Below are 21472 nucleotides of genomic sequence, written 5' to 3' on the forward strand. Positions count from 1 at the left end.
TTTTTTCTCAAAATGTATTTTTAGGTGCATGTTGTCCACAAGAATCTCAAAATCTTTAGTTCTGTATAATTTAGACTAATAATTTTTCACATGTAGTTTATTGATAGTATATCATAGGTAATAGGCTGCAAAAATTTTCAATATGTTTAATTTTCATTAAAAAAAAGAAAAATAATGATGTGACCGCAGGTGAAAAATGTGGTCGAAAAAAAATAAAAATTTTAAAAATTCATTTTGAGGTTATGATGCAACAAAATGTATTTAACCCATATACATTTTTTTTTAGTATACACTTCTTTCACTACATCTTTAATTAGGTGATTTAATGGCTGAAGGTTACAACACATGACTTCTGAACCTGGTAAAGACAAGGGCTTTGAGATTCAGAATATTTATGATACCTCTAAGTCCACCAAACTCAAATGGGTACTAAAAATTAGAGTGTGGTATCAGCCAGGATAACCAACTACTTAGTAGGCTAAAGTTTATATTATTGATTAACATGCATGGCTAGATTCAATGGCGTCACTAGGGTCGGTGTCACCCAGTGCGGTAGGCTCAGGGGGTCCCCCGCCCCCCCCCCCCCTAAGGAAAACGAAATCTCTTCCTAAAAACAAACAACTATTGTGTTTTTTGTTTCTTAAAATTGAACAATAAAACTGTAAGCTAAATTATTGATTTGTTACACCCGAATTTAGGCAGTGTTATCACGGATTGGAAAGCAGGAGCCATCTTTCAAAAAGCACGGCCGATTTGAACAAACAAATCAATTAGCTTGGAGATGAAATCCACCTACTCAAAACAATCATTGTCCCAACGCCACCTTGAAAAAAGACTGAGCAGTGACGGCTGAGAAGGATCATTTGAATAACATACCGAGATAATGCTACCAATAGAGAAATATTTTCCATATCATTAGTGTCAATGTGTAATGCTGAGTTCTTGCTTCCTGAAGTACTCTAGACACGTGACAAGACGAATATTATAAACTAACTGAAGCTCGTTTCAGCAGACAAACATGAAGTTTATTTTACTACAATAATAATACACTGCACTCCTTGTTAGTGCTACAAGTCAAGAAATAAACAATCCTATCCGCATAGCAGCGGTATCAAATGTATCAATCACGTCCGCATCTCAGCGGGTAACAATAAGAACAATTACTACTAGTGACACTGGAGCTTCAACTATAGATATCCATTGAAATACGAATAATACCTTAATATTCAATAAGCACATAATGAAATCAACTCTCAAATATTATTAATCAACAATCATTAGTCCATCGACTTTCATCCTATATAGCCTACATATATATACACCAGTCCAGGAAGCAACGTCCAACCTTCCTGGACCGGGAGCAAAACCTTACTGACTTGACTTGACTGAATTCAAAGTCAACTTTATTCATTCTACTTCCTGTTTTCTACATCAGGAATTCCACGTGTCTTTTAAACTCTTAACATGACGTGAACTTTAGATAATGCAATGTCAACTAAGACTATGACAATTAGACAAGACGAAACATGTTTACTTAAGTCATCCTTAACACGAAAGCCGAAAAGAGGAGCGCAAAAACATGCCGTCAACGTTTAATCATGGTGTCACACCGATTCAAGAGGAAAGTGTAACGGACTTAGGTTAGTTCTTTGAGGGGCTATTTAAATGCCCCAATTGTATATTGTCAAGAGAGGGGTGTGTAAAAAGTGAAATTGTGTGTGTGTGTTTGTTTATTTTATTAGTTGAGTTGTAGATTGTTTTTAGCACGGGGTTTTTCAGGGGGGGGGGGCAATAAGGTTTCCTGTGGTCCGTCTAGTCAGAAAGCTGACCTTGTCTGAGTAGGGTGTTGGTGATTGTTTTTCGGTTATTATGCCTAGAGTAAGGAGATGTTATATTATTATTCTTGCTATGTGTGCGTACTGAACATTTGCAGTAAATAAATACTAATTCTCTACTCCTTCGTTGAGTGTACTTTATAATAATTGTACGCTTGTAGAGAACTACAGTTTGGGCATAAATTAGCTCTCAAAGAACTAACCTAAGTCCGTTACAGAAAGTAGCTGTGGAGAAAGCTTGCAGCCCTATGTGTCGAATAGCGCGCGAGCGCTTATGTCAATGTGTTTCTCAACATTTTGCATTAATAAAATGTTACTTTCGCCACTCAACTGATCAGATAATTTGTTAAGGGGGAGCGCCTTAATCTCACTCAGAGTTGTTTGGGGGGATCCCCGGGTGCCAAACGTTTTTCTACATTTCTGAGCTTCATAATCTCTTTCCCGTGGCGTGTACAACGTAATATTTTTCTCATAATAGGAAAATTACTAGTCAAATCAAACTGAATTCAGAAAGTTTAGTACATGCTGATTCTAAAATGTGAGAAACATTCGAGGTAGAAATTTGTATTTTTAAAAGTTGTTTTTTTTGGGAAAGTGCATTTTCTCGACTTGGGTGTCACCCCCTGATGGGTGCCACCCGGTGCGGCTTTGCACCCCACGCCTCTCCCCATAGTGACGCCACTGACTAGATTTAAACATGAAATGCGTAGGACGTATTTATCTTCTCTTTTGAAGTTATGCCTGTAATCTATATATATTTAAGCTTTAAATGCATGTGAAAATATTAGAGTTAGTAAGGAAGATAATGTGAAGTAGATTGTAAACTAAAAGAAAATATTTTTGTAAAATAAAATATTGTATTGTCTTCATCACCTCATATCTGAACACAATATCATAATAAAGAATAAACAAGATGTGCTTTAATAGGTTTGTTAATTGACCTCAAAAAAAAATTAAATAATAAACAGGTGTAGATTCGACTGATGAGATATCGGTGGACTAATTTAATTGGCTGTCAAGTAAAAAGTTGATTAATTACAGTTACGATTGGCTTATTCTACGACTTTAAATTATTAGGCTACCAACGCAGTTTGCACAGCACTCAGAGAAAATTATTATAGTTCGCCAACAGTTATAGAGCACAACGACCGACCGCTTAAAAATCCCGAAATTAAAAAATCCCAGTCTTCACCAAGAATCGAACCCAGGACCCCAGGTTTTGAAGTCAAGCACTTAACTACTCAACCATAGCGCCACCGGATATGTTACTTACGTGTAATTATTTCATTGATTGCTTACTAGTCCATCTGACAGACACATCATACACACCCAGTCTTACATAAAGTAACTAATCTTTTACAGACCAGTGTAACAAACCGTGTTAGTTATTATAATGGTAGGGCTAAATTCATAGTTGCACGAGATTGTAAGATCCTGGTCAACAGGTCCAGGTGAATGTGTGTAAAGACAGATGAGAGAGCGAGTTGGTGACTGGGGCACAAATGAGAGAGAGTGCATATACTTTCAGAGGTTAGTTTAGACTATAGTTTGGGTTTGAGTAAGTCGAGAGCTTATTAGTAGGAAAGTCTTATCGTAGATAGTCTTTGTTGGTGAGCGTTGTATTTTCTTTTGCGTTTATCTGCGTACGGGACGTACTACTTAATACGTAAATACGTAGAATAGTTAATAAAGTGTTTCATTAACTATAAAGTTCTGAGATGTGTCTCTTTAAAGAGTAGCCTATGTTCATAGGGCCGGATTTAGGACAGGACATGGTGGAGCTACTGCCCCAGTGAATCCACAAGAAAGGGGCCTCCACAAGATTTTAAGTCTCAAAATTTTGACGTTTCAGCCACTTTTATGTTTGTTGGTTTTTGTTTAGAACATTGTGTCCAATAAAACTTTAAATTTTACGATTGACAAGAAAGAAGTGTATGCTTGTATCATGCTTACAACTTAGAAATGCAGTTTCGAATCTCTACGGCAGTGCGTCAAACCAGGACCTTACCCTCCACAAACTCAAAGATAAATTAAATGTACCTTCTTTGTTTAACTAAAAAAATACAATAAAAATTTTGTTTAAGAGTCTATAAAGTATAAAGTAGAATAAATTTACAAGTAGGCCTACTTTGTTTCTTTCTTCCAAAACATGGCATATAGTTTTATTATTAATAAGTGGATTTTTTAATTTATGATTTTGAAAAAGTGTACGGGGCTCTACAAAATTTCTACCCCGGGGGCATCCACATAGTTAAATTTAGCCCTGTATGTTCATGTTACACTTTTACAAGTTAAGATGTTTCTGTCGTCAAGAAGCTAACTAAGGCTTAGAGTCGCTTTCCAGTTACCCAGCCCCCTAGACAATGAGGTTTACAGCCAGGGCAACTCTTGAGAAAGGCCAGCGGTCCTCAACCTTTTTAGTGCTGCAACCCCCTAATAAGATTCTCCACTAAGCATCGAACCCCAACCATAATTTTTTATTCGTTCACGGACCAAGTTCAATCGCAATTGGCTAATGTTATAAAATCTTAATAGTAATGTCTATATTTGATATTAAACTGTTACTCAGCCCTGAGTTGTCAAGTTCTTTGAATTGGTTGTGTCGTGTGGTACAGTTTGCAGAGAATCTGGGTAGTGAGAAACGTTACAATATATATATATATATATATCTTTGCCAGTGCTACAAAGCCAAGCAGCTTAATGACTTATAAGTAGATTAGCAAAGTATAAAAGATATAATGAGAAACAAGGTAGTCTTAGACCAAGCTTAATTTAATGATCTAGATATAGTCTTTTTTTTTTCAAGACTTTGCAGCTACCTTCGTGTACAAATAAAATGACATTGTGCAAAATTTTGAATGCCTGAGTCTTTAGAAAATGTGAATATGTTTATCTTCATGCATAGTGAAAACGAGATTGAATGAATTCTTGTGAATACAAAGACATTGTGCTTATTTTTGTGTGAAATTAACAGATCTTTGGTCACGAAGTAACATTTTGTTTACACTACAGATGATTATATTGTGATTCGCCTCCTGTAACCATATTTTCTTCATAGAGAATGTATGTTTAACTCTTATAAAATAATTGATTTAATAGAGAAAACTTTTTCAAAGTATTATTATAAAAATTAAAGTGAGTTTACTACTTAACAGTACTTTGTAGTTGGGCTTCTAAGATTGTAATTAATTAACTTTTAAGGCCCTTTTTTCATTGCTCTTTTTATGGTCACTAATAGAAGTTGCTGTAAATTGGTATGCTCCTCCTGACATCCTCCAAAACTTAGTCAGTCATCATTGACACTTAAACATAACAATTCTCAATCTTATCATTGACACTAAGTCATTACCATTCTCAATCTAATCATTGACACTAAGACATTACCATTCTCAATCTAATCATTGACACTAAGACATTACCATTGACACTAAGACATAACCATTCTCAATGTAATCATTGACACTAAGACATTACCATTCTAAATCTAATCATTGACACTAAGTCATTACCATTCTCAATGTAATCATTGACACTAAAAAATTAGCATTCTTAATCTAAAAATTGACATAACATTCTCAATGTAATCATTGACACTATGACATTACCATTCTCAAAGTAATCATTGACACTAAGACTTTCCATTCTTAACTAATCATTGACACTAAAAAATTAGCATTCTTAATCTAAAAATTGACATAACATTCTCAATGTAATCATTGACACTATGACATTACCATTCTCAAAGTAATCATTGACACTAAGACTTTCCATTCTTAACTAATCATTGACACTAAGTCATTACCATTCTCAATCTAATCAATGAGGTTAAGATGTTTCCATTCTCAATCTAATCATTGACACTAAGACATTACCATTCTCAATCTAATCATTGACATAACATTCTCAATGTAATCAATGACACTAAGACATTACCATTCTCAATGTAATCATTGACACTAAGACATTACCATTCTCAATCTAATCATCGACACTAAGACATTACCATTCTCAATCTAATCATTGACACTAAGACATTACCATTCTCAATCTAATCATTGACACTAAAAAATTACCATTGACACTAAGACATTACCATTTTCAATGTAATCCTTGACACTAAGACCTTACCATTCTCAATCTAACTATTTGTACCGTCTTGAATGGTGTGAATGTTGATTGAATGGTATAAGGGCCTCTTCTGGCCTTGATGTAGTGTTCTTGTATTCTTAATCAAACACATTACATATTATGGATAAAATAATTACAAACTACTATCTGGCAGACAAATATTTATTACATCAAATAATAGTTCATAAAGTAGGCAATCTCAGCCATAAAATATCATGAATTATTTCACATCAAATACAAACTACATCCATAGAAATATCTCCAATTAGGTACTCATATTATTTAATCCAATTTCATAAAACAGAGACACCTACGTCTCTTGATACATCATGGCGCTAACTTACTAAAAAATCGTGGTCATGTAATCAAAAATGGTACCTCTTTGCTCGACAATGTGTAAGACCCATTTTCACGTGAACTGAAATCATCTCATGCATCTCACTCTAATCATAGTGTTACACCATTGACACTAAGACATTACCATCCTCAATCTAATGATTGTCTCAGTGTTATCATTGGCACTAAGACATTACTATTCTCAATGTAATCATTGGCACTAAGACATTACTATTCTCAATGTAATCATTGACACTAAGACATTACCATTATCAATCTAATCAATAACACTAAGACATTACCATTCTCACTGTTATCATTGACACTAAGACATTACCATTCTCACTGTTATTATTGACACTAAGACATTAACATTCTCAATCTAATCATTAACACTAAGACATTACCATTCTCCATCTAGACAAAATTTACATGGTCACAGTTTAAAAGTGAGTAAAGCAACAAACAACAATTAAATTTAAGAATCTATATTCATTACCCAGCTCAAATACAAACAGATGCTTAGATAATAATAAATAATTAATAATATAAATAAAAAAATTAGTATAAAAAATATCAATAGTGCAACAACTTGCATTTTTTTTTTTGCATTTGCATAGTAACAGAACTGGTATAGAAAAATACAAAAGACATAAATGTGGGAGCCACCGCTGGGCCAAAGTAAAAACACAGCATATTTTTATTTTTTTAAGCATTGATCACCCCAGCAGCATTAAATCGCTACATGGCAAAATAACAAAGCAAAATTTGAGTAATGGTTTAATAATAATAATGATGCTGAAGATAAAAGATGAGTGCAGTGTTTTTATAAACCCTATTACAACCTACTTTCCTCTATGGCAAAAAGGTGCCTGAGTTAATCTTTATAGTGCTTACAGGAGCACCCCGTTACGCCATCCTTGAAGATACCATTTGGCATGCAGTCGCCCCCCATGTGGGATAATTTTCCAACCCATCACAGCTGTTGAATAAGTATTTCTTCTATACTACCCACACCAGCCTCCAGCAGAACATTTTTTTAAGGTAGTTCTGCCAGTGTATGAAAGTTTGGTGAGAACTACTGCTTGGATATATATATATATATATTTAATTGTGAAACTTGAAAAAACTTCTTTTTATGAAACAAAACTAAATATAACTTTTATTACAACATAACACTAACCCTAATACTAACCTAGATGAAATGAAATAAATCTAGTAGCAATAATATAAAATGGTATTTTAAGTATTTTAAACAAAATCTAACTCACTACAAAAAACCTGTCTGTACAGTTTCAGATCCCTGGGTAATTTGCATTACACTAGACCATTTTTGTAATTTCACCATCCTCACTGCATATCCGCCAACCAATCGCTAATTTCTCAACGTTACCTTGGAAACACCCACACACACACACTCCATAACACTGCTATACACATTTTTATGAACATACAAAACATAAACATTGTATAATTATGTCTTTATATAACTTTTGTTTTATAATTATTTTATCTAAGTAATTGACTAAGTAATTGTAATCATCGTCCTAAATATAATTTTGAGATCGTTTTCTAGTCTTAACATTACAAAAGATAACATTCTAAAAGGTTAATAGTTATTGAGCTAACAAACTAATATTAGAAAATGGTAAAATAAAAAAATCACACTGAATACAATATATTTACAGGGTGCGTCAAAAAAAATGTATACACACTTTGAACTGTCATAGACAATTTATTTCCCGTTCTACAATGCTAAATTTCAGCACATGGAAAGCTTAATGTCTAATTAAAGTCAAAGTCATCAAGATAAGGCAGAGGAAATGGTTGGGAGGGAGGGGGTCTGTCAATGAACGTTGAATGGTGTAATATTGAGTTCTTACTTCCTGAAGTACTCTAGACACGTGACAAGACAAACACTATACGACTGACTCAAGTCCGTTCAGCAGACAACATGAAGTTTATTTTACTATAATAATAATAATATACTGCACTCCTTGTTAGTGCTACAAGTCAAGAAATAATAATCCTATCCGCATAACAGCGGTATCAAAAGTATCCAATACGTTAACAACAAATCATGTCCGCATCTCAGCGGGCAACACTGTGTAGAAATATAGATTAACTAATACATGTCTCAAAAGACCACTGGCAACAACTGCCCACAAGTTACTTTCTAACTGAAATTACTACAGACTTTTCTAAGTCGCTACTGTCCATCCCGGACTAAAATATACTTGACCACTCGGTCCAAAGAATAACACTTGACTTCTAACTTGACTTCACTTGTCTGCTTTACTTGACTGACTGACTGACTTCAAAGTCAACTTTATTCATTCTACTTCCTGTTTTCTACATTAGGAATTCCACATGTCTTTTAAACTATTAACATGATGTGAACTTTAGATCATGCAATGTCAACTAAGACTGTGACATTACGCCCTTTCCCTAAAAAAAAAAAGATTTTGTAAAAATCTTTTGAAATTTAAGTAATAATACTATTATATGTATAGTCACATCTTTTGAGAGAGAAATAATCCATACAAATGTACAATGTGTGCTATAATCTCGGGCACATGTCTTATCATGCCATCAAAAAATTTGATGAGACTTATATATGGTCTCATTTGACCTTACAATATTTGAAAAAATATTTGTCTGTGTAGACAATACTCATAGTTGTCAACATTACTCAAAAGGCAAGTGTTTCTTTACACAAAATTTCAAAGTAAATTCTCAATTTATCAAAAGAATGCTTTCAATATTAATTTTACAAAGGAATGAGCAGCCATGAAAAATGCTCGTATACAAATATACTTAGTTTATCCCATCAGGTTACATAATCAAATGAAAAATATTGACAATGGTTACATGGTCAAATGAAAAGATATTGACAATGTTCTTTAAAATAAATCAATGCAAGTCAAATGTATCTATAATAAATATTTATGTTGTCTCAATGGTTTATGTACAAAAATAATGGCAATGTTTTGACAATGCTACTAAATCATGAAAGTCAAGAAAATATATTCTTTAATGATGATTTATGAGGAACATATTTAAATCATCAAAGTCATAAGCATATTAAAGCATCAAGGTCGTTATCATGATATTCATTTGGCTCATATGTCTTACTGTGAGCACAAGTTCTTTTAACATAAGTGTAAGTTACAATCTTCTCTCGAAAAAATGAATCAGCTTTTCACGTTATGTAACATCAAATATGTTACTTCGAGCCATTAATAGTGCTCTAATAGTCTTCATCACTCAAATACAATGTTCTATTCAAAAATCAAATATATTACTTTGAGCCATTAATAGTGCTCCAATAGTCTTCATGAATCAAGTACAATGTTCTTTCAAAAATCAAGTTTTAAAAAAAAATGTTTTACATGTTTCGGATGTTCCTTCAGAGTTGAAGATAATTACTTCCTAGTCCAAACCTCCCGCAGGACGACGGGGGATGGGAGCGGGCAGGGTTTGAACCCGGGACCATCGATAAATCTGAACGACAGTCAAGCGCGCAAACCGCACGACCAGGCAGCCATCCGTATATTAGTATATTACTTCGAGCCATTAATCATGCTTCGATAGTTTTCTCATATCCATACAATATTCTTCTCAAAATTAGTGTTATCATCACATAATATAAAATATACTGCTTGAGCCATCAATAATGCTCCAAAAGTTTTGTCATTAAATACAATTTTCTCCTCAAAAAATATCAGTGTCTACATCACACATCATCAAATATATTACTTCACGAGCCATCAATAATGCTCCAATAATTTTCTCATATTAAATACAATCTTCTCAAAAAGTCAGTGTCTACGACACACATCAAATGTATTGCTTCACGAGCCATCAATAATGCTCAAATAATTTTCTCATATTAAATACAATCTTCTCCTCAAAAAATCAGCGATTACATCACACATTATATATATTACTTCATGAGCCATCAATAATGCTCCAATACTTCTCATATTAAGTACAATCTTCTATTCAAAGATTCAGTTTGCATTACACAGTATCAATTATTTTTCAAGCCATCAGTAATGCTCAAATAGATCTCACTAATTAAATACAATATTCTTTTCAAAAAATCATTGTTTGCATTACATATCATCAAGTGTATCGTTTCAAGCCTTGAATTAAGCTCAAATAGTCTTCAAAACTGATATGTGGGAAAAAATAAATTCATCAGTGAAGATCAATGTCACAGTCATATCTATACAATTTACAAAGGTTATGTACATTTGAAAAAATGAAAAATACATTTCAATAAATAGTGTCACATAATCAGGTTTTAATATGACTGCGTTCTGTTCAAATGGACTCTTGGAAAAATAATTTACACATATGCAAAAATTGGGCACATATGACCTTTTGAAGTGTCATGTGTACAAATACAATCAAAGTTATATGTAGAATATGGCATCAACAGATTCAATGAATTACACTTGTACTGGCTAATGAGTCCTTAACGGTGCTAGTGTTATGTAAAATAGTGTGATATTTTTAGTTGTTGACTTATGTGAACAATGTCATTGTTTAGTTATATTACTGATATTTAATGATTTTGTGATGGTGTTGTATCCTATTGTATAATAAACAAAATTGTATGTTGTGCTGCCCTATGTCTAGCTTGCTAACTACTAGTGTCATGTGTGTTTCCAGTTCTAATGTTACTGTTTCGTGATGCGTTGTCCAGCCGGTTTGTAAGTAATGGATAGGAATTATTTTCTGGAGTTGAGTTCATGAATGCTACATGTTCGTGTTCGTGAGTGTCGATGGTTGCGGCTGAGTTGTCATAACTGCTAGGGCGTCTATGGATTCTATTGTTGCTGTTACTTTGCCATCTGTTTGAAGTATTTCTGTTGTATCTGTTTCGTTCGTAGCCATCACGTCTGGATTGTCTGTGATAGTTCTGAAAGTTGTTGGTATTGTATTGCTGTCTTCTTTGATAGTTCTGGAATTGTAATTATCGTTGTTGGTGTTGTATTGCCTTCTTCTATCATTAGGGCTGTAACTTTGGGTTGCTCTGCTGTTTCTTCTGTTGTCATATTTATTGTCTCGATATGTGCCACTTTGATACTGGAAAGTGCTTCTGTTGATTGATCTACATTGGCTCTTTATGTGACCCTTTATGCCGCAGTTAAAGCAGGTTTTATTGTTGCTGCTGTATTTGAATTTACTTGAATCAGTGTTAATGGTGGCAGCTATTTGATGGTCTCTTCTGTCGATGGTGTGATTGGGATGGCTGTCTTTGAATAAATTCAGGTTAGTTATGAGTTCTGTTTCATTTTTAATTTTCTTCTCTTTCAGGAAAGTGAAAATGTTGTCTGTAACATTCAATAGTACACTGTCAATTAAGAACATATCAATGATTTGGTCTGGTCTCATCATATCACAGTTGGAGAGTTCAAGCCACTTTAAGATATTTTGCTTAATTTCAAAAATAATTCTGTTGTAATCACCGTTCTTTTGCAATCTGATGTCTCGAAAGAGTTTTCTGTAGTGGTCCTCGGATTTGCCAAAGTGTTCGAGGAGTCTGTTTTTCACAGCCTTGTAGTCAGTCTTTTGTTCAGGTGTCAGGGTGGCTATTATGTTCAGCGGTTCACCTGCAAGATTGGCGAGTAGGTGCTTGGCCATATCTCTAGGAGACATGTCATACGTTGAGGCTATGTGCTCAAATTGCACAATGTAGTTTTCAAGAGTTTCGTTTTTCTCATTGAACTTATGGAACTTCGAGACGTATGGTTTGGCTTGCTGTGTCAGTGGTTGTAATATGTTCGGATTCACTTTTGCAGCTTCCAGTTTAGCTAACTCAACTTTTCCCTCTATTTCTTTTATTTCTTTCTGATGCGCTCTTTCTGCCGCTCGTTCATCTCGTTCCGCTACTTCACGTTCTTTCTTCTTTAATTCATCCAATTCTCTTTCGATAAATTCTCTTTTCTTTTCACCCTTCAATTCCATTTCTCTGGCCAACTCCAAGATTTTATCATAGGTAGACATTGTTGATAGGTATGGGTTTAGGCTTCAAGTGTGTATAATGTCAATAAATATTAAATAATCTTCAACGTGTATAAAGTCAACAAATATATAGGATTCCAATCTGTATGTAGTATTAACTGTGTAGTGAGTGCTTAGTTATCAAAATACAAATAATAATGTCTCACTTTGCATGTATATTTGATATTTAAATAATAGATGGCCAATAAATGTGTTGAGTTTGTAATCAATGTGTGCCAAATACAATGTACAAATGAGTCAATAGTAATAAGTGTTGCGTCAAAATGTACCAACAAAATAATCAGAGTACGAGAAATGTGTCAATACAAAATAAGTACAAGAGCTCAAAAAATAAGGCTCTAATTCAAGTGATAGTATATATGTACACAATATTATTACTTCAAATATATCTTTGTAACATGTTATATGTGCAGTGAAAAAATGAAAAAAAAATTAATTAATGAGAGAATAAAGAGATAAATTAAAGTATAGGTGACGAACACAAAAACAATATAGATAACAATACAGTCTGCTTTAAAAGAAATCAATAAATAGAAGACTTTGACAAGAGAATCACAGATATGTAAATACAAGACTTACACAAACAAACAATATGAATACAAAGAGAAATCACACTACGATTGTACAAACAAAACTATAGATACCACTAAACAAAAAATTTCCAAATGATCTAGAAGTCCCTACCGAACAAGGCTGGTCTACTCGGACCTTATTAGGACTAGGAGAACAACAAGAAAATCCCTAAAGATCCCTATCAGATGAAGTGAAATGGAACGGAACAAATAAATTGTGCCAATTCAGTCTCAAAACATAAGACAGACCCACGCCGACCGCCCTTTAAGGTAACAAATATAAAAAATGAAAATCAATTTAATATGGTTCCAAGAGTTATCAATCACTAACTCTATATATAATCAACTTCAATTACTGCTATACCACAGCAAAATCAATGTACTTTATTAATCATATGAATATATTCAATCCTTAATTATAACTTACAGACTTTCTTTTGTAGACTGATCTAGATTAATCCTCTCTTGTAGCTTGTCAAATACAAATACAGCTTGAGTAGTTCAATAATAATCCATGGGTAAGGTAACTAAGTAATCCGATTGAGAATACACATCAATGTGAGCATCAAAGTAGTAGTAAAATAATCCAGTCATATGCCATAAGATGGCTCAAATGCTCAAGTAATGTCAAAAAATATTTCCTCTTGACCTTTACAATTAACACAAGTCCAACAGGTAATCCAAATAATCCAATAAGATAATCCAAAATGTAAGTGTAGTAATGCAGGCATGTGTTATTTCTTCGGCGTACAACGATGACTAGGAGAGCGCCAATAGGTACAAGTTAGTCCAACTTCAACGTCAAAGATCAATAATCCAAAAGTACTTGAACATTCGTATAAATAATCCAACAGTACTTAAGTGGAGAACTTCAGCTTAGATAATCCAAATATGTAAAGTCTCTGAAAAATTAGAATGACCATAAGTGAACAGAGGTCTAAATGGAGGACCTTCTGTATAGCAATGTAAGGTGAAACCTCGACAATGCAAGAGCGTGTCAAAAGTTGGTGACGAGCGCTCACGTGGAAACGATGTATCATCTGTCTTCAGGCGACGCCTTGAATTTTACACCCACACAAATGTATCAGCTGTCTTCGAGCGAAGCCTTGAGTTTTTCACCCACACAAATGTATCAGCCGTCTTCGGTTTCTGCCGATGGTGATGTCACGCCGTGCTAAATCTCAAGATGTCGACAATAGTGGAGAAATAGGCATTGACCAGGTTTAAAATATACATATAAGATCCTTTTTTGTCCAGTAGATATAATGGTCAGTTTGTAGACTTCATCAAGCCCTAACTTGAGAACTGCTTGATCAGACACAAACTGTGAAAGATGGAATGTGATAATATGAATATATATATATATATGAATACAATATTAAAGTGCTGACTTATTTATTACTAAAGCATCTCCAGATTTTCTTTTGCTAAGTCTTTCTTTTAACCAACTGGTGTGGCACAGCAGTAGGCTCTTTTTTTTTTTTTCATTGCAAGTCTATAGTTATTTTAAAAAAATCTTTTTGTCTACCAACACTCTTTAAACTATTTCCCAGGTGGATTCCCTTCTTTAAATTTCTGTCTGTTAACATTTCAGCAAAGGTACAAGATATGAATACATTGCTTATGTCCTGAGAATGTTCTGCATTAGACACTTTAGGCCTATTCTGCTACTCTATCACCTAAATAAATTAAGTTATGCTTCTTTTCCTTGGTCTTTGTTTCACTGCCAAGTTTGATACAAAAAGAGTCAAAGGAATTCATCAGATTAATTTAATATTTAAAAATAGAATTGACTCACCATTAGCTGTCCCAATGAATGAACCATAATGTCAGGTTGACCATTAACCCTATCTTACTGTACCAGACATTCATGCTTGTTAGTTTAGCCTAAAGATAACAATGGTAGTGATATTTAGCTGCAAAACATTCTACTAAATTTATATAACTGGTAATAAATTATTGTTAAAACAAAAGAAAGTCCATAGAAAAGAGATACAAATAAAACATAAAACAGTCTAATTTAAAAATAAATAAAATGATTAATTTAAGACTGGATGGCTGCCTGGTTGTGCAGTATGCAGACTGGATTATCTTTCACAATGGTGCCAGGTTCATATACTGCCAGCTGACATCAAACTTTTGAATTCATTTGTCAGTAATTATATTTTCTTTTTTTTTAATACAAGCCTCATGCAATAGCAGTCTTTAACTTTTTCTTTATTGTTATAAATTATTTTAAGCAGAAGAATCTAATAAAATATACTTACAAAACTTCCTTTAAGATTTCAAGTTAAAAGTTGTGGGTGAACATCATCCCAGGGTATACCAGGACCTATACAGATAGAGTGGTCATGAGTCTGAAATACAAATAAAGTGATTGTGTCTGAAAAACTTTTTTCTTTTATTAATCAGAGTTAATATGTCATCTAGGTATGTCAAATAGATAAGTTTTCCAACCTGTAGGTATGTCTGACAGATATGTCATAAAGAGTCTTACAGTCTAGTAATGTAACATGCTGACAAATTTTTTCTTTAGAATCTTAAGGGGAGGGGAGGGAGGTAAGAAGAGTGCTTTTAAGAAATTATTACTCACTATGGTTTCAATTACAATGGTCAGGTCAGTTCATCAGGGTTGATCAATCCAACATAAGATCCACTATTTGGTAATTTACCTATGCCACTGTCATGCTTTAAATATTTCCAGCCAATAGAAGTAAATTGAGTTGTATGTGCTGAGAAAGGAAGACAAAAAAATGTTTGTAAAATGTTTCACATATTTTAGTTGTTCCCTCAGAGTTGAAGATAATTTACTTCCTAGTCCTAACTTCCAGCAGGATGACAGCAGGCAGGGTATTAACCCAGGACCATCGAGAAGTCCAAACAATATACCACACGACCAGGCAGCCAGCCTGTATGTATTATAAGTGTGATTCAATATGTTATAAATCTATATTTTATATATGTTATAAGTGTGATTCAATTTGTTTAAAACTACAAAATTCATTTTTTTTAGGTTTACTGTTTTTGACAGTCAAAATAGTGGTTTACATTTTTTTCCCACCATTTAAGAATTCCGATTACAATACAAAATTTAAAAAAATAGAAAAAAAAAACCACATACACACATACAAAAGATTTGTAAAAAGCCTTGGCAGTTACATCAAACAATTTTTCAAAACCAACAACATGCACATCCTTGATACAAAACACACACACTGGTCATTTTAGCCATAAGAGATGTACCTGTTACCAGATGTACCAGCAAGGTTGATTGGCTGTATTAAACATTATAAGCAAACCATTATCCATACAGATCTAGTTTCACTACAGAAAAGAATTTTTTCTTGTATCCAAATTCTTATGTATAAGATTTCTATAATGTGTCTTCTTTCTACTATAACATGCTCAGTACACTTTTATTGTATAAATACGGTAAGGGTTATATAATTTGGCTCTAAATGAAAGATTTACCTGCTTTCCATATGAAGGGAGGGAGGGAGGGGGGGGGGGCAAACATTATAGTTTCGGTTCTAATGCAGTCATAAGACCATATCTAGTATGACAGTCGACAGTAGAAACTTGCAATTAGATTCCATTATAGTTTCGGTTCTAATGCAGTCATAAGACCATATCTAGTATGACAGTCAACATTAGAAACTTGCAATTAGATTCCAAGCAATAGTTCTACAAGTATATAGTGAATTTAAGATGTAGCACATAAATTATAATTTCCAAAATCTAAACATAATTTTTCTATTGCACAAAGTTATCCAGCTAGAGCTAAATTTTAAAGTAAGAAGCAATTCACAGTTGGAAACATATGAAAATATAAAGTAAAAATATTAATGTCCATCATGCATCAGGTTGAATTACAAAATGAGGATACTGAACACTTCAAGAACTTTAAATATTTCCTTTTCCACAACCAAGGTAACCAATCGAGCCTAGTAGGAAGCGTGGTCAAGAGGCCATCTACGCTTCAACTTGGCTTAGCTTGGCTGCCTATGAAGGGGGCAAGAGGTTCGACACACAACTCGAGTTGAGTTGTGTTTACTGAGTGCTTTAAGGCAGTTAGAAAACCTACTCCCACTGGTCCACAAATGAGATTGGACCATAGTGCTCTGAGCATGCTATAAGCATGAAAGTAGCACTATATGAAAGCCATAATTTATTTATATAGTAAATATTTAGGGTTAGAAACATGCTTACAATTCAAGTAGATTTCCTTATTGAATGACACTACAAAATGTAATCATGTATAATCTGGATATTCTTCTTTGTTTTTATTATTCATTAACTTCAACAGACCTACTTTTTTTGCAGTGTCAGAGCAGAAGCACCAACAGATGTTTCATTTTTTTTTATCTTTTTAAAAAAAAAAGACTCACAACATAGCAAGTAAACTGCTTTACTATCGAAGTTAGTGGAATTAATTTAGGTGAATAGATAGTTCCAAACAGGATGCATGCCATAGTTTTACTTCTTCTAGACTTAATCATTATTTCAATTTATCAGACAATAGTTACCCAGATAACGATCCTGACTGCCAGGTCGTGCAGTTTGCGCGCTGGACTGTCGATCGGATTTATCGATGGTCTCTAGTTCAAACCCTGCCTGCTCCCATCCTCCGTCACGCTGCAGGAGGTTTGGACTAGGAAGTAAACTATCTTCAACTCTGAAGGGACATCCGAAACATGTAAAACAATTTACAAACATTCCAAAGATAAATACATGTTAAATTAGTTATAACTTATGAAGACATATAGCTATTGACATAGTTTTGATTTAAATTTGAGGATAAAATGTAAAAATAAAAAAACCTTCATTAAAATTATAACAAATAGATAGTTGTATATTCTATAGCCCCATTTTCTAAAAGATCAATAGCAAATATTCTTTTTTTATGCTTTGTTTAAGCCTGCTTAGCATACTTTATAAAAGTGCATAATTTGACTATAGTAAGTATTGCTTATAATATTAGCCTTTTCTTGCATCAAAGTAAATCAGAAATATTATTTTAAAATCAATTGTTGATTTAACATAATCATCAATTTAGTGGCTCAGAAAAGAAAAAATGTCTGAAAAAATGATTATAATTTTTAGAATAGTTGCGGATTAAAATGTAATAAGAATGCCTTTTAAAACTTGCAATCTATAGGGCTTGCTAATAAAAATACCAAAGAGTGGAGATCTATATATATATATATCACAATGTGAGAAATGGCGAGGCATCACTTTGCTGTCAGTACCAAGGAAGATTTTTAGCAGAATCCTACTAAACAGAATAAAGGGAGCATGTGATGAACACCTAAGGGAAGAACAGGCCGGATTCAGAAAAGGGAGATCTTGTGCTGACCAAATAGCTACACTCAGGATAATTGTAGAACAATGTGTCGAATGGCAATCTCCTCTCTATGCAACTTTTGTTGACTTTGAAAAAGCTTTTGATAGTGTCGACAGAGAATCTATTTGGACTGTAATGAGACATTATGGGATCCCCAATAAAATAATAACCATAGTCAAGAACCTTTATGATGGTTTCACCTGCCAAGTAACCCACTGTGGCAAGCTGTCAGAGGAATTTCCAGTCACAACAGGAGTCAAACAGGGATGTCTTCTTTCACCACTCCTGTTCCTTCTAGTACTGGATTGGGTCACAAAAGAAGCCTACTCTAACGCAGGGAAAGGAATCCAATGGACTCTCACACAAAAGCTGGAAGATCTGGAATTCGCTGATGACATAGCCCTATTATCACACAGACTACAGGATATGCAAGAAAAGGTCACAGCTTTAAGCGAAGTAGGAAAAAGAGTAGGCCTCAAAATAAACCACCAAAAAACTAAAGTACTTAAAGTAAACAATAAACAAAGTGGAGACATAGTATTGAATTCTCAGACAATAGACCAAGTAGAAAATTTTATATACCTTGGGAGTGTAGTCAGTATATCAGGTGGAACAGATGAAGACATTAAACGCCGTATAAATCTAGCATGTCAGACATTTACACAGCTAAAACCAACCTGGAAATCTCCTTACATCTCAAACAAGACTAAACTAAGAATCTTTAACTCTAATGTCAAGGCTGTCCTACTGTATGGTTCTGAAACATGGAGAACAACTGAAGCCACAACAAAAAAAAAATACAGACCTTCATCAACAGATGCCTGAGAAATATCCTAAAAATACACTGGTATGACAAAGTAGAAAACACCAAACTGTGGGAGACGAGTGGACAGAAAAATATAGAAGTGCAGATCTTAGAGAGGAAGTGGAGATGGATTGGTCACACCCTTAGAAAAGATACCAGCAACAGAGCTAGGCAGGCCTTAGAGTGGAACCCCCAGGGAACAAGACGCAGAGGAAGACCAAAAAGAACATGGTGACGCAGTGTACTTGAAGAAGCAGAGAAGACCGGGAAGAGCTGGGACACCATCAAAAAGCTAGCAAGAGACCGTGGAGAGTGGCGTGTTTTTGTCGAGGCCCTATGTTCCATGAGGAACTCAAAGGAGTGATGATGAAGACAAGGTGACTCACTAACTTGCATGCTTTTCAATTTGACACTGGAGAGTTATAAGAAATATACACATAAACACGAGGGGAAATATTACTAACTTTTTAAATACTTCAGGAGTGAAAATATGGGTCCACAACCAACAGGGACGATATACAGATAACCTCTACAATACCTTGCTTATGCCAATGACATTGCCTTATTGGGTAAAGAAACCTCTGACATTGCTAGTTTTTTCACACAACTAGAAGAAGCATCTCGACCAGCAGGACTTGAGGTCAATGACAGTAAACCCAAGTACATCGTAATGACAAGAGACAATCAAAAAGATAGGACCATATATTAAAATCATAATATCACAAATTTGAAAATGTCAAAGCATTCAAATATCTAGGAAGTACAATTGATTTAAAAAATGACCTACTAACAGAAATAAAGGAAAGAATAGCAGGAGGCAACAGAGCATTTTATAGCACCCATCATTTACTTAAGAACAAAACAATATCAAGAGAAACCAAGAAAATAATATACAAAACCATAAGACCAGCTGCAGTGTATGCAAGTGAGACCTGAACGCTGACAAAGACAACCAAAAATATACTAAATACTTGGGAATGAAAAATTCTTAGAAAAATCTATGGTGCTATACAAGATGAAACAGGGTGGAGGACATGTACTTACCATGAGATATATCAATTGTATGAAGACCCACAGATAGTGACGGAGATAAAAGGCTAAGGAGAGATCTGAATGGAGGGATGTGTTGAAGCCAGCTAAAGCCCTCCATGGGCTGTAGTGCCATTGGGATGGATGGATGGAAAGTGTTTCCTGCAAATTGACTGAAAAATAATGACATTAAAAAAAATAAAAATATTTGCTCTATTCATATTTTACTATGTCTTTTAACAGTATTTCTTTCAAAATAACTATTTTGTATTAAATAGGTTAAATAAGATCTAGATGTAGTGATAAATTTCATCATCTTGACATCATATGTGATAAATATACATGACTTGATCAACATATACATAAATCATACAGGAATGGAATGGATTTCTGGATGCACTAAGATTCTACATCATGCAACAATACAGGATTACAGGCAGCACTTTGGCTTTCTTACTGTCACTAATACCGTAGTCTTACTGTAATACTTGATCTAGATTCCGATCTAGACTCTAGTAGACTGTCCCTTAGTTTACTCATAGTCATAGTCACCATATAGATCTAGATATCATAGTTTGGTCAGACGTGAAGACCTCCCGCAGGAGTGGGCATGGTTTGAGCCCATGTGATGATGACCATCAATAAATTCAAATGACAGTCGAGTGCGCAAACCGCACGACCAGGCAGCCATCCACAAATACTAGATCTAGAGATATAAATATATATATAGAGAGAGAGATAGATATAGAAACTAGAATCTATATACTAATAATGTAATATAGATCTAATATAATATCTAGAGTAGTTTATTTAATCCGGACATTACATGAATTCAGACACTAGCTGTTTTTGTGGTCATTAAATCTTTTTTTTTGATATTTAATATGAAACTAGCATGTCCATTTCCAATGATTCTGACCCAATTTCCTTCCATTTGGTTATCTTTTTATGTAAAAGAAAAAAGAATTTCAAATGTCTACATCAGGTTTTTGTTTTTTCCTATGTTACCCGGATGACTTTACCTCTTCCTAGGGTTAAGACTATATTTTTTTGTTGGCTAAGTCTAAGCTAATGAGCCCGGCAATACTTATTCTGTTTTTTGGAGCTGTTTTATTTGATTCATAAGCCAAGTTGTTTGATTTTAAACAAAAAAAATAATAGGGTGTTTGAATTAAATTACGATTTTCTTACCAAAATTTATTTCAGACAGCCAGTTTTGGACATCAATGTTAATGATCTTATATTAAATTTGTTTGTTTTTTGTTTTTTTCATAGAGAATAAATGGGCAAATGTTTGTAGTGAGCTTGGTACATTGAATGTAGTTAAATGCCTAGATCTAGACCTACTTTTTTACCTTTACCTATCCCTTAGTCTGTTGGACCGTTG

At 33.9% G+C, this 21472-nt stretch overlaps 1 protein-coding gene across 3 annotated transcripts; it reads right to left on the bottom strand.

Annotated features, from left to right (window-relative positions):
* Positions 1 to 6111: 6111 nt before the first annotated feature.
* LOC129925825 (uncharacterized) lies at positions 6112 to 20252 on the bottom strand. Of its 3 annotated transcripts, none has more exons than XM_056026749.1 (5): positions 20101 to 20252; positions 15501 to 15639; positions 15175 to 15264; positions 14706 to 14794; positions 6112 to 14231 (listed from the first exon to the last, which is right to left on the bottom strand). In XM_056026749.1, the coding sequence occupies exon 5, from the start codon at positions 12315 to 12317 to the stop codon at positions 11067 to 11069; it is 1251 nt and encodes a 416-aa protein (XP_055882724.1). In that variant the 5' UTR covers positions 12318 to 14231; positions 14706 to 14794; positions 15175 to 15264; positions 15501 to 15639; positions 20101 to 20252; the 3' UTR covers positions 6112 to 11066. The 3 variants fall into 3 exon arrangements, with proteins under 3 accessions (XP_055882724.1, XP_055882723.1, XP_055882725.1); XM_056026748.1 differs by lacking the exon at positions 20101 to 20252 and adding an exon at positions 17434 to 17542; XM_056026750.1 differs by lacking the exon at positions 15501 to 15639.
* Positions 20253 to 21472: the final 1220 nt, after the last annotated feature.

This window comes from Biomphalaria glabrata, chromosome 4 (genome assembly GCF_947242115.1).
Source record: "Biomphalaria glabrata chromosome 4, xgBioGlab47.1, whole genome shotgun sequence".
Lineage (NCBI taxonomy): Eukaryota > Metazoa > Mollusca > Gastropoda > Planorbidae > Biomphalaria > Biomphalaria glabrata.